The sequence below is a fragment of the Oncorhynchus masou genome, chromosome 20 (genome assembly GCF_036934945.1).
Source record: "Oncorhynchus masou masou isolate Uvic2021 chromosome 20, UVic_Omas_1.1, whole genome shotgun sequence".
Lineage (NCBI taxonomy): Eukaryota > Metazoa > Chordata > Actinopteri > Salmoniformes > Salmonidae > Oncorhynchus > Oncorhynchus masou.
Genome location: NC_088231.1, coordinates 30,621,018 through 30,640,289, shown reverse-complemented (window position 1 = coordinate 30,640,289; position 19,272 = coordinate 30,621,018). Strand labels below are relative to the sequence as shown.

At 47.1% G+C, this 19,272-nt stretch overlaps 1 protein-coding gene across 1 annotated transcript; it reads right to left on the bottom strand.

The window, feature by feature from the left end:
- Window positions 1–281: 281 nt before the first annotated feature.
- On the bottom strand, window positions 282–19,252 carry LOC135507244 (translation machinery-associated protein 16-like). Its single transcript, XM_064926840.1, has 7 exons — window positions 19,145–19,252; window positions 17,860–17,969; window positions 17,728–17,765; window positions 14,206–14,290; window positions 1,722–1,870; window positions 1,601–1,643; window positions 282–668 (listed from the first exon to the last, which is right to left on the bottom strand). Exons 1-7 carry the CDS (start codon window positions 19,145–19,147, stop codon window positions 431–433), a joined length of 666 nt encoding a protein of 221 aa, XP_064782912.1. The 5' UTR covers window positions 19,148–19,252; the 3' UTR covers window positions 282–430.
- Between the last annotated feature and the right edge of the window lie 20 nt (window positions 19,253–19,272).

The window sequence follows — 19,272 nt, the reverse complement described above, 5'->3', positions numbered from 1 at the left end:
GTCTATCTGAAGAGCTGTCTGTCTGTCACTTTGACGTTTAGTGAAGTTACTGACTGGACACAAACTCGCCATGTTCAAGACAACTCAGAACCTCCAAGTAAAGATATGCTTACTTTTATTTTGCGTAGAGCTTCCTATTGATCCTCTGATCTCATCTTTCTATAAAGGGTTTCCAGGTTGAACATTTCAGAGTTTCCTAGTTCCAAGTTGCCTTGAACACAGCAACGGACACACTAATTTCTTTGTTTAAAGAGTCTCTTCAATGAAACAGAACAACAGTATCGGTCTGTATTTAGGTTTATTAGATGTCTGTATTGGGACACACACACACACACACACACACACACACACACACACACACACACACAGGTTGTCTTCACCCCAGTCAGGTAGGATGGCTGACATCCCCAGAGTTCTAACATGCAAAGCATTATGGGGCATCTTCCTGGGCGTCTGAATCTGAGTCCTTCATTAAGGCCTCCTCCTCTCCTCCAGCGGTCTCCTCCTCCCCTCCTCCGGCGGTCTCCTCCTCCTCTCCTGCAGCGGTCTCCTCCTCTCCTCCGGCGGTCCCCTCCTCCTCCTCTCCTCCTCCTGTTCTGTCCGTCCCTCGGGAAGAGAACTTCCTCATCTTGATGTTGGGAAGCTTCTTTAGATCGCCGCTCCACTCCCTGAAACCAACCAATCACAGATCAAAACCACGGAATCATCCAATCACAGCTCAGAACAATGGAATCATCCAATCACAGATCAAAACCACAGAATCATCCAATCACAGATCAAAACCACGGAATCATCCAGCTCAGAACCATGGAACTGTCGGGTTCACCTAGGGGTCATGATAGGGGCTGTACCAAACGATTGATGTATTATAATAATTGATTATGTTGTATTAATAGAAGGGGAGGGGCTATAAAACCCCTCCCCCACTACATTTATAGGGTCCTGGACTACAGATTAACAATATATATATTCATGATAAAAGGTTTAATATTGTTCCACAGTTTATTTCTAGTCTCTGCCTCTTATAAAGAAAACAGTCTGAGAGACGTGTGACTGTGAGACAGAACTCTGCAGTGTAAGAGATGAGAGACTAGTCAGACACTCCACTGTAAATCAACTTGGGGACATTTCCTGCTGAGCCTGAAACACTGAAACGACTGTTTGTATAAGCTGCGGGGGCATGGTCTCATGAGTAGAAGGTAATGACATAGGCAGTGACATCACTAAGATATATGACTGCAGGAATAATAAAACAACTCGAACCCTTTTTCTATTTTGCAGAAATTACTCTGGAAACATGCGTGCTATATTCCCGTTGTCAACTTCTGTCTGCAATTGCATGAATAAAGGTTTTTTAAAGATATTGTCTGAACGCTAATTTCACCAATGAGCCAATGATTGACAAGGAACAAGGAACGAACCACAACAGAATCAACAAATCAGGTGAGAGAATGTTTCATAGGTAAATGTAACGAATAGAGCTGTTTTTCATGAATCATCACAGCTCTACTGACAACAACCAATCAGATCACAGCTCTACTGGTACAAACCAATCAGATTCCTGCTCTAGCCAGAGTTGGGTTGTAATTGGTCGTCTCACCTGAAGGTCTTGAGATGTTTAGAGTTGATGATGTCTGGAATCTCTGAGGAGAGAAGAGGAACACACTGTCAGGGTTCTGTGTGTGTGTGTGTATCACCGTGTGTGTGTATGTGAGACTGACCGAAGCCGTTGCCATGGTACAGAGCGGTCTCTCTCTCTACAGTCTGTTTGATGACGGTCTCCCTGCTGCCATGGAGACGACCCTGACGACCTTTGATCCCGTTCACGAGTTCAATCTGGTCCAACTCCCCATCAAACCTCTGCAGGTACCTACACACACATAAACACACACACACATTTTAAACACTTTATTTGAATCCACCAAAAACATGTACAAAAAAAATGTCCAAACATTTCAAAAGTCCCTGTCTGTATGTCCCTCAAGGGTACAGGAAACACCTCCTTCTCCAAGCAGCTAGGCTGCCCACGACAGCTGAAACAGAGCAGTAACCCTAGTCCCACGACAGCTGAAACAGAGCAGTAACCCTAGTCCCACGACAGCTGAAACAGAGCAGTAACCCTAGTCCCACGACAGCTGAAACAGAGCAGTAACCCTAGCTAACCCTAGTCCCACGACAGCTGAAACAGAGCAGTAACCCTAGTACCACTACAGCTGAAACAGAGCAGTAACCTAGCTAACTGCTTTGCCCTAGTCCCACGACAGCTGAAACAGAGCAGTAACCCTCGTCCCACGACAGCTGAAACAGAGCAGTAACCCTAGTCCCACGACAGCTGAAACAGAGCAGTAACCTAGCTAACTGCTTTGCCCTAGTCCCACTACAGCTGAAACAGAGCAGTAACCCTAGTCCCACGACAGCTAAAACAGAGCAGTAACCTAGCTAACTGCTTTGCCCTAGTCCCACTACAGCTGAAACAGAGCAGTAACCCTAGTCCCACTACAGCTGAAACAGAGCAGTAACCCTAGTCCCACTACAGCTGAAACAGAGCAGTGAATATAGACACGGGTACTGACCTCTCTCTGTGACAGGCGTCCTGTTTGGTGAATATAGACACGGGTACTGACCTCTCTATGTGACAGGCGTCCTGTTTGGTGAATATAGACACGGGTACTGACCTCTCTCTGTGACAGGCGTCCTGTTTGGTGAATATAGACACGGGTACTGACCTCTCTCTGTGACAGGCGTCCTGTTTGGTGAATATAGACACGGGTACTGACCTCTCTATGATGTGACAGGCGTCCTGTTTGGTGAATATAGACACGGGTACTGACCTCTCTATGTGACAGGCGTCCTGTTTGGTGAATATAGACACGGGTACTGACCTCTCTCTGTGACAGGCGTCCTGTTTGGTGAATATAGACACGGGTACTGACCTCTCTCTGTGACAGGCGTCCTGTTTGGTGAATATAGACACGGGGACTGACCTCTCTATGATGTGACAGGCGTCCTGTTTGGTGAATATAGACACGGGTACTGACCTCTCTCTGTGACAGGCGTCCTGTTTGGTGAATATAGACACGGGTACTGACCTCTCTGTGACAGGCGTCCTGTTTGGTGAATATAGACACGGGTACTGACCTCTCTCTGTGACAGGCGTCCTGTTTGGTGAATATAGACACGGGTACTGACCTCTCTATGATGTGACAGGCGTCCTGTTTGGTGAATATAGACACGGGTACTGACCTCTCTCTGTGACAGGCGTCCTGTTTGGTGAATATAGACACGGGTACTGACCTCTCTATGTGACAGGCGTCCTGTTTGGTGAATATAGACACGGGTACTGACCTCTCTATGTGACAGGCGTCCTGTTTGGTGAATATAGACACGGGTACTGACCTCTCTATGATGTGACAGGCGTCCTGTTTGGTGAATATAGACACGGGTACTGACCTCTCTCTGTGACAGGCGTCCTGTTTGGTGAATATAGACACGGGTACTGACCTCTCTGTGACAGGCGTCCTGTTTGGTGAATATAGACACGGGTACTGACCTCTCTCTGATGTGACAGGCGTCCTGTTTGGTGAATATAGACACGGGTACTGACCTCTCTATGATGTGACAGGCGTCCTGTTTGGTGAATATAGACACGGGTACTGACCTCTCTCTGTGACAGGCGTCCTGTTTGGTGAATATAGACACGGGTACTGACCTCTCTCTGTGACAGGCGTCCTGTTTGGTGAATATAGACACGGGTACTGACCTCTCTATGATGTGACAGGCGTCCTGTTTGGTGAATATAGACACGGGTACTGACCTCTCTCTGTGACAGGCGTCCTGTTTGGTGAATATAGACACGGGTACTGACCTCTCTCTGTGACAGGCGTCCTGTTTGGTGAATATAGACACGGGTACTGACCTCTCTATGATGTGACAGGCGTCCTGTTTGGTGAATATAGACACGGGTACTGACCTCTCTCTGTGACAGGCGTCCTGTTTGGTGAATATAGACACGGGTACTGACCTCTCTCTGTGACAGGCGTCCTGTTTGGTGAATATAGACACGGGTACTGACCTCTCTCTGTGACAGGCGTCCTGTTTGGTGAATATAGACACGGGTACTGACTCTCTCTGTGACAGGCGTCCTGTTTGGTGAATATAGACACGGGTACTGACCTCTCTATGATGTGACAGGCGTCCTGTTTGGTGAATATAGACACGGGTACTGACCTCTCTCTGTGACAGGCGTCCTGTTTGGTGAATATAGACACGGGTACTGACCTCTCTATGATGTGACAGGCGTCCTGTTTGGTGAATATAGACACGGGTACTGACCTCTCTCTGTGACAGGCGTCCTGTTTGGTGAATATAGACACGGGTACTGACCTCTCTCTGTGACAGGCGTCCTGTTTGGTGAATATAGACACGGGTACTGACCTCTCTATGATGTGACAGGTGTCCTGTTTGGTGAATATAGACACGGGTACTGACCTCTCTCTGTGACAGGCGTCCTGTTTGGTGAATATAGACACGGGTACTGACCTCTCTCTGTGACAGGCGTCCTGTTTGGTGAATATAGACACGGGTACTGACCTCTCTATGATGTGACAGGCGTCCTGTTTGGTGAATATAGACACGGGTACTGACCTCTCTCTGTGACAGGCGTCCTGTTTGGTGAATATAGACACGGGTACTGACCTCTCTATGATGTGACAGGCGTCCTGTTTGGTGAATATAGACACGGGTACTGACCTCTCTATGATGTGACAGGCGTCCTGTTTGGTGAATATAGACACGGGTACTGACCTCTCTGTGACAGGCGTCCTGTTTGGTGAATATAGACACGGGTACTGACCTCTCTATGATGTGACAGGCGTCCTGTTTGGTGAATATAGACACGGGTACTGACCTCTCTCTGTGACAGGCGTCCTGTTTGGTGAATATAGACACGGGTACTGACCTCTCTCTGTGACAGGCGTCCTGTTTGGTGAATATAGACACGGGTACTGACCTCTCTCTGTGACAGGCGTCCTGTTTGGTGAATATAGACACGGGTACTGACCTCTCTCTGTGACAGGCGTCCTGTTTGGTGAATATAGACACGGGTACTGACCTCTCTATGATGTGACAGGTGTCCTGTTTGGTGAATATAGACACGGGTACTGACCTCTCTATGATGTGACAGGCGTCCTGTTTGGTGAATATAGACACGGGTACTGACCTCTCTATGATGTGACAGGCGTCCTGTTTGGTGAATATAGACACGGGTACTGACCTCTCTATGATGTGACAGGCGTCCTGTTTGGTGAATATAGACACGGGTACTGACCTCTCTATGTGACAGGCGTCCTGTTTGGTGAATATAGACACGGGTACTGACCTCTCTATGATGTGACAGGCGTCCTGTTTGGTGAATATAGACACGGGTACTGACCTCTCTATGTGACAGGCGTCCTGTTTGGTGAATATAGACACGGGTACTGACCTCTCTATGTGACAGGCGTCCTGTTTGGTGAATATAGACACGGGTACTGACCTCTCTCTGTGACAGGCGTCCTGTTTGGTGAATATAGACACGGGTACTGACCTCTCTGTGACAGGCGTCCTGTTTGGTGAATATAGACACGGGTACTGACCTCTCTCTGTGACAGGCGTCCTGTTTGGTGAATATAGACACGGGTACTGACCTCTCTCTGTGACAGGCGTCCTGTTTGGTGAATATAGACACGGGTACTGACCTCTCTATGATGTGACAGGCGTCCTGTTTGGTGAATATAGACACGGGTACTGACCTCTCTCTGTGACAGGCGTCCTGTTTGGTGAATATAGACACGGGTACTGACCTCTCTATGATGTGACAGGCGTCCTGTTTGGTGAATATAGACACGGGTACTGACCTCTCTCTGTGACAGGCGTCCTGTTTGGTGAATATAGACACGGGTACTGACCTCTCTATGTGACAGGCGTCCTGTTTGGTGAATATAGACACGGGTACTGACCTCTCTATGATGTGACAGGCGTCCTGTTTGGTGAATATAGACACGGGTACTGACCTCTCTATGATGTGACAGGCGTCCTGTTTGGTGAATATAGACACGGGTACTGACCTCTCTGTGACAGGCGTCCTGTTTGGTGAATATAGACACGGGTACTGACCTCTCTCTGTGACAGGCGTCCTGTTTGGTGAATATAGACACGGGTACTGACCTCTCTATGATGTGACAGGCGTCCTGTTTGGTGAATATAGACACGGGTACTGACCTCTCTCTGTGACAGGCGTCCTGTTTGGTGAATATAGACACGGGTACTGACCTCTCTCTGTGACAGGCGTCCTGTTTGGTGAATATAGACACGGGTACTGACCTCTCTATGATGTGACAGGCGTCCTGTTTGGTGAATATAGACACGGGTACTGACCTCTCTGTGACAGGCGTCCTGTTTGGTGAATATAGACACGGGTACTGACCTCTCTCTGTGACAGGCGTCCTGTTTGGTGAATATAGACACGGGTACTGACCTCTCTGTGACAGGCGTCCTGTTTGGTGAATATAGACACGGGTACTGACCTCTCTCTGTGACAGGCGTCCTGTTTGGTGAATATAGACACGGGTACTGACCTCTCTATGTGATAGGCGTCCTGTTTGGTGAATATAGACACGGGTACTGACCTCTCTCTGTGACAGGCGTCCTGTTTGGTGAATATAGACACGGGTACTGACCTCTATGATGTGACAGGCGTCCTGTTTGGTGAATATAGACACGGGTACTGACCTCTCTATGATGTGACAGGCGTCCTGTTTGGTGAATATAGACACGGGTACTGACCTCTATGATGTGACAGGCGTCCTGTTTGGTGAATATAGACACGGGTACTGACCTCTCTATGATGTGACAGGCGTCCTGTTTGGTGAATATAGACACGGGTACTGACCTCTCTCTGTGACAGGCGTCCTGTTTGGTGAATATAGACACGGGTACTGACCTCTCTATGTGACAGGCGTCCTGTTTGGTGAATATAGACACGGGTACTGACCTCTCTATGATGTGACAGGCGTCCTGTTTGGTGAATATAGACACGGGTACTGACCTCTCTATGATGTGACAGGCGTCCTGTTTGGTGAATATAGACACGGGTACTGACCTCTCTCTGTGACAGGCGTCCTGTTTGGTGAATATAGACACGGGTACTGACCTCTCTATGATGTGACAGGCGTCCTGTTTGGTGAATATAGACACGGGTACTGACCTCTCTATGATGTGACAGGCGTCCTGTTTGGTGAATATAGACACGGGTACTGACCTCTCTCTGTGACAGGCGTCCTGTTTGGTGAATATAGACACGGGTACTGACCTCTCTATGATGTGACAGGCGTCCTGTTTGGTGAATATAGACACGGGTACTGACCTCTCTCTGTGACAGGCGTCCATTTTGGTGAATATAGACACGGGTACTGACCTCTCTCTGTGACAGGCGTCCTGTTTGGTGAATATAGACACGGGTACTGACCTCTCTATGATGTGACAGGCGTCCTGTTTGGTGAATATAGACACGGGTACTGACCTCTCTGTGACAGGCGTCCTGTTTGGTGAATATAGACACGGGTACTGACCTCTCTATGTGACAGGCGTCCTGTTTGGTGAATATAGACACGGGTACTGACCTCTCTATGATGTGACAGGCGTCCTGTTTGGTGAATATAGACACGGGTACTGACCTCTCTATGATGTGACAGGCGTCCTGTTTGGTGAATATAGACACGGGTACTGACCTCTCTCTGTGACAGGCGTCCTGTTTGGTGAATATAGACACGGGTACTGACCTCTCTATGTGATAGGCGTCCTGTTTGGTGAATATAGACACGGGTACTGACTCTCTCTGTGACAGGCGTCCTGTTTGGTGAATATAGACACGGGTACTGACCTCTCTATGATGTGACAGGCGTCCTGTTTGGTGAATATAGACACGGGTACTGACCTCTCTCTGTGACAGGCGTCCTGTTTGGTGAATATAGACACGGGTACTGACCTCTATGATGTGACAGGCGTCCTGTTTGGTGAATATAGACACGGGTACTGACCTCTCTCTGTGACAGGCGTCCTGTTTGGTGAATATAGACACGGGTACTGACCTCTCTATGATGTGACAGGCGTCCTGTTTGGTGAATATAGACACGGGTACTGACCTCTCTATGATGTGACAGGCGTCCTGTTTGGTGAATATAGACACGGGTACTGACCTCTCTCTGTGACAGGCGTCCTGTTTGGTGAATATAGACACGGGTACTGACCTCTCTCTGTGACAGGCGTCCTGTTTGGTGAATATAGACACGGGTACTGACCTCTCTCTGTGACAGGCGTCCTGTTTGGTGAATATAGACACGGGTACTGACCTCTCTATGATGTGACAGGCGTCCTGTTTGGTGAATATAGACACGGGTACTGACTCTCTCTGTGACAGGCGTCCTGTTTGGTGAATATAGACACGGGTACTGACCTCTCTCTGTGACAGGCGTCCTGTTTGGTGAATATAGACACGGGTACTGACCTCTCTATGATGTGACAGGCGTCCTGTTTGGTGAATATAGACACGGGTACTGACCTCTCTCTGTGACAGGCGTCCTGTTTGGTGAATATAGACACGGGTACTGACCTCTCTATGATGTGACAGGTGTCCTGTTTGGTGAATATAGACACGGGTACTGACCTCTCTCTGTGACAGGCGTCCTGTTTGGTGAATATAGACACGGGTACTGACCTCTCTATGATGTGACAGGCGTCCTGTTTGGTGAATATAGACACGGGTACTGACTCTCTCTGTGACAGGCGTCCTGTTTGGTGAATATAGACACGGGTACTGACCTCTCTATGATGTGACAGGCGTCCTGTTTGGTGAATATAGACACGGGTACTGACCTCTCTGTGACAGGCGTCCTGTTTGGTGAATATAGACACGGGTACTGACCTCTCTCTGTGACAGGCGTCCTGTTTGGTGAATATAGACACGGGTACTGACCTCTCTATGATGTGACAGGCGTCCTGTTTGGTGAATATAGACACGGGTACTGACCTCTCTATGTTGTGACAGGCGTCCTGTTTGGTGAATATAGACACGGGTACTGACCTCTCTATGTGACAGGCGTCCTGTTTGGTGAATATAGACACGGGTACTGACCTCTCTCTGTGACAGGCGTCCTGTTTGGTGAATATAGACACGGGTACTGACCTCTCTATGATGTGACAGGCGTCCTGTTTGGTGAATATAGACACGGGTACTGACCTCTCTCTGTGACAGGCGTCCTGTTTGGTGAATATAGACACGGGTACTGACCTCTCTCTGTGACAGGCGTCCTGTTTGGTGAATATAGACACGGGTACTGACCTCTCTATGTGACAGGCGTCCTGTTTGGTGAATATAGACACGGGTACTGACCTCTCTATGATGTGACAGGCGTCCTGTTTGGTGAATATAGACACGGGTACTGACCTCTCTATGGGACAGGCGTCCTGTTTGGTGAATATAGACACGGGTACTGACCTCTCTGTGACAGGCGTCCTGTTTGGTGAATATAGACACGGGTACTGACCTCTCTATGTGACAGGCGTCCTGTTTGGTGAATATAGACACGGGTACTGACCTCTCTATGATGTGACAGGCGTCCTGTTTGGTGAATATAGACACGGGTACTGACCTCTCTCTGTGACAGGCGTCCTGTTTGGTGAATATAGACACGGGTACTGACCTCTCTCTGTGACAGGCGTCCTGTTTGGTGAATATAGACACGGGTACTGACCTCTCTATGATGTGACAGGCGTCCTGTTTGGTGAATATAGACACGGGTACTGACCTCTCTCTGTGACAGGCGTCCTGTTTGGTGAATATAGACACGGGTACTGACCTCTCTATGTGACAGGCGTCCTGTTTGGTGAATATAGACACGGGTACTGACCTCTCTCTGTGACAGGCGTCCTGTTTGGTGAATATAGACACGGGTACTGACCTCTCTATGATGTGACAGGCGTCCTGTTTGGTGAATATAGACACGGGTACTGACCTCTCTCTGTGACAGGCGTCCTGTTTGGTGAATATAGACACGGGTACTGACCTCTCTATGATGTGACAGGCGTCCTGTTTGGTGAATATAGACACGGGTACTGACTCTCTCTGTGACAGGCGTCCTGTTTGGTGAATATAGACACGGGTACTGACCTCTCTCTGTGACAGGCGTCCTGTTTGGTGAATATAGACACGGGTACTGACCTCTCTATGTGACAGGCGTCCTGTTTGGTGAATATAGACACGGGTACTGACCTCTCTATGATGTGACAGGCGTCCTGTTTGGTGAATATAGACACGGGTACTGACCTCTCTATGGGACAGGCGTCCTGTTTGGTGAATATAGACACGGGTACTGACCTCTCTCTGTGACAGGCGTCCTGTTTGGTGAATATAGACACGGGTACTGACCTCTCTATGTGACAGGCGTCCTGTTTGGTGAATATAGACACGGGTACTGACCTCTCTATGATGTGACAGGCGTCCTGTTTGGTGAATATAGACACGGGTACTGACCTCTCTCTGTGACAGGCGTCCTGTTTGGTGAATATAGACACGGGTACTGACCTCTCTCTGTGACAGGCGTCCTGTTTGGTGAATATAGACACGGGTACTGACCTCTCTATGATGTGACAGGCGTCCTGTTTGGTGAATATAGACACGGGTACTGACCTCTCTCTGTGACAGGCGTCCTGTTTGGTGAATATAGACACGGGTACTGACCTCTCTATGTGACAGGCGTCCTGTTTGGTGAATATAGACACGGGTACTGACCTCTCTATGATGTGACAGGCGTCCTGTTTGGTGAATATAGACACGGGTACTGACCTCTCTCTGTGACAGGCGTCCTGTTTGGTGAATATAGACACGGGTACTGACCTCTCTCTGTGACAGGCGTCCTGTTTGGTGAATATAGACACGGGTACTGACCTCTCTCTGTGACAGGCGTCCTGTTTGGTGAATATAGACACGGGTACTGACCTCTCTCTGTGACAGGCGTCGTTTGGTGAATATAGACACGGGTACTGACCTCTCTATGTGACAGGCGTCCTGTTTGGTGAATATAGACACGGGTACTGACCTCTCTCTGTGACAGGCGTCCTGTTTGGTGAATATAGACACGGGTACTGACCTCTCTATGATGTGACAGGCGTCCTGTTTGGTGAATATAGACACGGGTACTGACCTCTCTATGATGTGACAGGCGTCCTGTTTGGTGAATATAGACACGGGTACTGACCTCTCTATGTGACAGGCGTCCTGTTTGGTGAATATAGACACGGGTACTGACCTCTCTCTGTGACAGGCGTCCTGTTTGGTGAATATAGACACGGGTACTGACCTCTCTATGATGTGACAGGCGTCCTGTTTGGTGAATATAGACACGGGTACTGACCTCTCTATGTGACAGGCGTCCTGTTTGGTGAATATAGACACGGGTACTGACCTCTCTATGTGACAGGCGTCCTGTTTGGTGAATATAGACACGGGTACTGACCTCTCTATGATGTGACAGGCGTCCTGTTTGGTGAATATAGACACGGGTACTGACCTCTCTCTGTGACAGGCGTCCTGTTTGGTGAATATAGACACGGGTACTGACCTCTCTATGATGTGACAGGCGTCCTGTTTGGTGAATATAGACACGGGTACTGACCTCTCTATGTGACAGGCGTCCTGTTTGGTGAATATAGACACGGGTACTGACCTCTCTATGATGTGACAGGCGTCCTGTTTGGTGAATATAGACACGGGTACTGACCTCTCTATGTGACAGGCGTCCTGTTTGGTGAATATAGACACGGGTACTGACCTCTCTGTGACAGGCGTCCTGTTTGGTGAATATAGACACGGGTACTGACCTCTCTCTGTGACAGGCGTCCTGTTTGGTGAATATAGACACGGGTACTGACCTCTATATGTGACAGGCGTCCTGTTTGGTGAATATAGACACGGGTACTGACCTCTCTATGATGTGACAGGCGTCCTGTTTGGTGAATATAGACACGGGTACTGACCTCTCTCTGTGACAGGCGTCCTGTTTGGTGAATATAGACACGGGTACTGACCTCTCTCTGATGTGACAGGCGTCCTGTTTGGTGAATATAGACACGGGTACTGACCTCTCTATGATGTGACAGGCGTCCTGTTTGGTGAATATAGACACGGGTACTGACCTCTCTGTGACAGGCGTCCTGTTTGGTGAATATAGACACGGGTACTGACCTCTCTATGATGTGACAGGCGTCCTGTTTGGTGAATATAGACACGGGTACTGACCTCTCTATGATGTGACAGGCGTCCTGTTTGGTGAATATAGACACGGGTACTGACCTCTCTCTGTGACAGGCGTCCTGTTTGGTGAATATAGACACGGGTACTGACCTCTCTATGTGACAGGCGTCCTGTTTGGTGAATATAGACACGGGTACTGACCTCTCTATGTGACAGGCGTCCTGTTTGGTGAATATAGACACGGGTACTGACCTCTCTCTGTGACAGGCGTCCTGTTTGGTGAATATAGACACGGGTACTGACCTCTCTCTGTGACAGGCGTCCTGTTTGGTGAATATAGACACGGGTACTGACCTCTCTCTGTGACAGGCGTCCTGTTTGGTGAATATAGACACGGGTACTGACCTCTCTATGTGACAGGCGTCCTGTTTGGTGAATATAGACACGGGTACTGACCTCTCTATGATGTGACAGGCGTCCTGTTTGGTGAATATAGACACGGGTACTGACCTCTCTATGTGACAGGCGTCCTGTTTGGTGAATATAGACACGGGTACTGACCTCTCTATGTGACAGGCGTCCTGTTTGGTGAATATAGACACGGGTACTGACCTCTCTATGATGTGACAGGCGTCCTGTTTGGTGAATATAGACACGGGTACTGACCTCTCTCTGTGACAGGCGTCCTGTTTGGTGAATATAGACACGGGTACTGACCTCTCTATGATGTGACAGGCGTCCTGTTTGGTGAATATAGACACGGGTACTGACCTCTCTCTGTGACAGGCGTCCTGTTTGGTGAATATAGACACGGGTACTGACCTCTCTATGATGTGACAGGCGTCCTGTTTGGTGAATATAGACACGGGTACTGACCTCTCTATGTGACAGGCGTCCTGTTTGGTGAATATAGACACGGGTACTGACCTCTCTATGATGTGACAGGCGTCCTGTTTGGTGAATATAGACACGGGTACTGACCTCTCTATGATGTGACAGGCGTCCTGTTTGGTGAATATAGACACGGGTACTGACCTCTCTATGATGTGACAGGCGTCCTGTTTGGTGAATATAGACACGGGTACTGACCTCTCTATGTGACAGGCGTCCTGTTTGGTGAATATAGACACGGGTACTGACCTCTCTATGTGACAGGCGTCCTGTTTGGTGAATATAGACACGGGTACTGACTCTCTCTGTGACAGGCGTCCTGTTTGGTGTATATAGACACGGGTACTGACCTCTCTATGATGTGACAGGCGTCCTGTTTGGTGAATATAGACACGGGTACTGACCTCTCTGTGATGTGACAGGCGTCCTGTTTGGTGAATATAGACACGGGTACTGACCTCTCTCTGTGACAGGCGTCCTGTTTGGTGAATATAGACACGGGTACTGACCTCTCTCTGTGACAGGCGTCCTGTTTGGTGAATATAGACACGGGTACTGACCTCTCTATGTGACAGGCGTCCTGTTTGGTGAATATAGACACGGGTACTGACCTCTCTCTGTGACAGGCGTCCTGTTTGGTGAATATAGACACGGGTACTGACCTCTCTATGATGTGACAGGCGTCCTGTTTGGTGAATATAGACACGGGTACTGACCTCTCTCTGTGACAGGCGTCCTGTTTGGTGAATATAGACACGGGTACTGACCTCTCTATGATGTGACAGGCGTCCTGTTTGGTGAATATAGACACGGGTACTGACCTCTCTATGATGTGACAGGCGTCCTGTTTGGTGAATATAGACACGGGTACTGACCTCTCTATGTGACAGGCGTCCTGTTTGGTGAATATAGACACGGGTACTGACCTCTCTCTGTGACAGGCGTCCTGTTTGGTGAATATAGACACGGGTACTGACCTCTCTCTGTGACAGGCGTCCTGTTTGGTGAATATAGACACGGGTACTGACCTCTCTATGATGTGACAGGCGTCCTGTTTGGTGAACTCTGTCTTCTCAGAGTCCAGCTGGCTCTGAAACCACTGCAGCTTATCACCTACACACACAGACAATAGAAGGTAAGAGGGGGTACACCCTACCGTTGTACTCATCAACACACACTGAATATACTGTGATATGTGGTTGTCCCACCTAGCTATCTGAATATACTAACTACTGTGATATGTGGTTGTCTCACCTAGCTATCTGAATATACTAACTACTGTGATATGTGGTTGTCTCACCTAGCTATCTGAATATACTAACTACTGTGATGTGGTTGTCTCACCTAGCTATCTGAATATACTAACTACTGTGATGTGGTTGTCTCACCTAGCTATCTGAATATACTAACTACTGTGATATGTGGTTGTCTCACCTAGCTATCTGAATATACTAACTACTGTGATGTGGTTGTCTCACCTAGCTATCTGAATATACTAACTACTGTGATATGTGGTTGTCTCACCTAGCTATCTGAATATACTAACTACTGTGATGTGGTTGTCTCACCTAGCTATCTGAATATACTAACTACTGTGATGTGGTTGTCTCACCTAGCTATCTGAATATACTAACTACTGTGATATGTGGTTGTCTCACCTAGCTATCTGAATATACTAACTACTGTGATGTGGTTGTCCCACCTAGCTATCTGAATATACTAACTACTGTGATATGTGGTTGTCCACCTAGCTATCTGAATATACTAACTACTGTGATATGTGGTTGTCCACCTAGCTATCTGAATATACTAACTACTGTGATATGTGGTTGTCTCACCTAGCTATCTGAATATACTAACTATTGTGATATGTGGTTGTCCACCTAGCTATCTGAATATACTAACTATTGTGATATGTGGTTGTCCCACCTAGCTATCTGAATATACTAACTATTGTGATATGTGGTTGTCCACCTAGCTATCTGAATATACTAACTACTGTGATATGTGGTTGTCCACCTAGCTATCTGAATATACTAACTACTGTGATATGTGGTTGTCTCACCTAGCTATCTGAATATACTAACTATTGTGATATGTGGTTGTCCACCTAGCTATCTGAATATACTAACTATTGTGATATGTGGTTGTCCCACCTAGCTATCTGAATATACTAACTATTGTGATATGTGGTTGTCCACCTAGCTATCTGAATATACTAACTACTGTGATATGACAACAACATGGTAGCAACACAACATGACAACAGCATGTAGCAACACAACATGGTAGCAACACAACATGGTAGCAACACAACATGTAGCAACACAACATGGCAGCATCACAACATGATAGCAACACAACAACATGGTAGAAACACAACATGACAGTAACACAACAACATGGTAGCAACACAACACAACAACATGGTAGCAGCACAACATGACAACACAACATGGTAACAACACAACATGACAACAACATGGTAGCAACACATGACAACAACATGGTAACAACAACATGTAGCAACACAACATGGTAGCAGCACAACATGACAATATGGTAGCAACACAACAACAACATGGTAACAACACAACATGACAGCAACACAACAACAACATGGTAGCAGCACAACATGACAACAACATGGTAACAACACAACATGTAGCAACACAACATGCAGCAACACAACAACATGGTAGAAACACAACATGACAACAACATGGTCGCAACACAACATGACAACAACATGGTAGCAGCACAACATGACAACAACATGGTAGCAACACAACATGGTAGCAACAACATGACAACAAGGTAGCAACACAACATGGTAGCAACACAACATGGCAACAACATGGTAACAACACAACATGTAGCAACACAACATGACAACATGGTAGCAACACAACAGCAACATGATAGCAACACAGCAACATGGTAGAAACACAACATGACAACATGGTAGCAACACATGACAACAACACAATATGACAACATGATAGCAACACAACAACATGGTAGCAGAACAACATGACAACATGGTAACAACACAACATGACAACAACATGGTAGCAACACAACATGACAACAACAAGATAGCAACACAACATGACAACAACATGGTAGCAGCACAACATGACAACATGGTAGCAGCACAAAACACGATACAAACACAGACAACAGCACAAAAGGAAGAAGGTAGAGACAACAATACATCACGCAAAGCAGCCACAATTGTCAGTAAGAGTGTCCATGATTGAGTCTTTGAATTAAGAGATTTTGTGTTAAACGCTCTACAACAAAACTTTGTGTTCAACAAGCTTTCTCTGCCCTTAACCTTGTTCTGAACACCTCCAAAACAACGGTCATGTGGTTTGGTAAGAATGCCCCTCTCCCCACAAGTGCGATTACTACCTCTGAGAGTTCAGAGCTTGAGATAGTCACCTCATACAAGTACTTGGGAGTACGGCTCGACGGTACACTGTCCTTCTCTCAGCACATATCAAAGCTGCAGGCTAAAGTTAAATCTAGACTTGGTTTCCTCCATCGTAATCGCTCCACTTTCACCTCAGCTGCCAAACTAACCCTGATTCAGACGACCATCCTACCGATGCTAGATTACGGATACGTAATTTATAGATCGGCCGGTCAGGGTGCCCCTGAGCGGCTAGATGTTCTTTACCATTCGGCCATCAGATTTGCCACCAATGCTCCTTATAGGACACATCACTGCACTCTATACTCCTCTGTAAACTGGTCATCTCTGCATACCTGTCGCAAGACCCACTGGTTGATACTTATTTATTAAACCCTCTGAGGCCTCACTCCTCCCTATCTGAGATATCTACTGCAGCCCTCATCCTCCACACAACACCTGTTCACTCCCCCCTATCTGAGATATCTACTGCAGCCCTCATCCTCCACACAACACCTGTTCACTCCCCTCTATCTGAGATACCTACTGCAGCCCTCATCCTCCACACAACACCTGTTCACTCCCCTCTATCTGAGATATCTACTGCAGCCCTCATCCTCCACACAACACCTGTTCACTCCCCCCTATCTGAGATATCTACTGCAGCCCTCATCCTCCACACAACACCCGTTCTGCCAGTCACATTCTGTTAAAGGTCCCCAAAGCACACACATCCCTGGGTCGCTCCTCTTTTCAGTTTCCTGCAGCTAGCGACTGGAACGAGCTGCAAAAAACACTCAAACCGGACAGTTTTATCTCAATCTCTTCATTCAAAGACTCAATCATGGAGAGCCCCCATCCCCGCAGGAGGCCTTTTGCCTTTTGGTCGTCATTGTAAATAAGAATTTGTTCTGAACTGACTTGCCTAGTTAAATAAAGGTGAAAAAAAATGCATATAATTGGATGAGAGCGCTTCCTACTGCTTGAGCTATGTTGAAGATGCAACCTGAGAAGAGTGTGGGGTCTAGGATCGAGCCTTGGGTTACTCCCTTGGTGACAGGCAGTGGCTGAGACGGTTCAGTAACAATCGTAAAGTAACACAGTAATAGTAGTAACAGACTGTCAGACTCACCAATGCTGTTGAGACGAGTGGCCTTCTCACTCTTTTGTCTGGGGGCAGAGAGACACACTTAACTTTATAAATATATAACAATATACAGGATTCTCGCTGTTGAAAACACAAACCATCTCCCTCCCTCCTTACCTCTCCTTCTTTCCCAGACGTATCTCCTGGCTGGCCAGGTAAGCAGCTTTCCTGCTATAGGGATGACACACCTTCTCCTTCTGCGTTGGTTTACCTTTCCCCGCCTTCGGCTGCACACACACACACACACACGACTGTTAGAACACTGTCTTGCATTATTCTATACTGAACTAAAATATAAACGCAACATGTAAAGTGTTGGTACCATGTTCCATTGACTGAAATAAAAGATCCTAGAAATGTCCATATGCAAGAAAGCGTATTTCCCAGTTAGTGAGTCTCTCTCCTTTGCCAAGATAATCCATCCAGCTGATAGTTGTGGCATATCAAGAAGCTTATTAAACGGCACAATCATTACACAGGTGCACCTTGTGCTGGGGACAATAAAAGGTCACTCTAAAATATGAAGTTTTGTCATACAACACCACAGATGTCTGAAGTTGAGGGAGTGTGTAATTAACATGCTGAAATTTCCTCCAGGGGTGTTGCCTGAGAATTTAATGTTCATTTCTCTACCATAAGCCGCCTCCAACGTCATGTTAGAGAATTTGGCAGTACATCCAACCGGCATCACAACCACAGACCACGTGTAACTACTCCAGACCACGTGTAACCACGCCAGCCCAGGACCTCCACATCCGGGTTCTTCACCTGTGGGATTGTCTGAGACCAGCCACCCGATGAAACGGAGGAGTATTTCTGTCTGTAATAAAGCCCTTTGTGGGGAAAACTCATTCTGATTGGCTGGGCGCTCCTGCTCAGTCATGTGAAATACTTACTTAAAAGCTTAAGTAAAATAAGAGTGACGAAAATATTTAATAAATAAACTAAAGTAAAAAAAAATAACAATACGGAGTCTATCTGCGTGGGTATAGGTTAGTCGAGGTAATATGTAGGTAGGGGTAAAGTGACTACGTAATAAACAGTGAGGAACAACAGCGTAAAAAAATGAGTATTCAATGCAAATAGTGGGGGGTAGAAGCTGTTAAGAAGCCTTAGGACCTGTTTTTTATTGAACTAGGCAAGTCCGAGACTTGGTGCTTGTGAAAGCCACGTGAGATCCATAGATTAGTGCCTAATTTATTTATTTCAATTGACTGGTTTCCTTAAATTAACTAACTCATAAATCGTTGAAATTGTTGCATTTTGCGTTACTATTTTTTTGCAGTATACATTCACTAGGTTGTAAGAGCGCTATAACATTATATACATCTAGGTTTAGCTAAATCTATTTCTACAAATCTAGATACATGTTAAGGATGTTAAATAATAAGTGTAATTTTACCATGTTTTAGTTGTATGTGCGAAGTTTGATCACCGGTTGAAAACACGTGTTCTGTATTGACAACTCCGGCGGATGCTGCTGGTCCGTCGGACAACACTGTCCGTCATTTCCTCCGGCGGCCGAAAGAA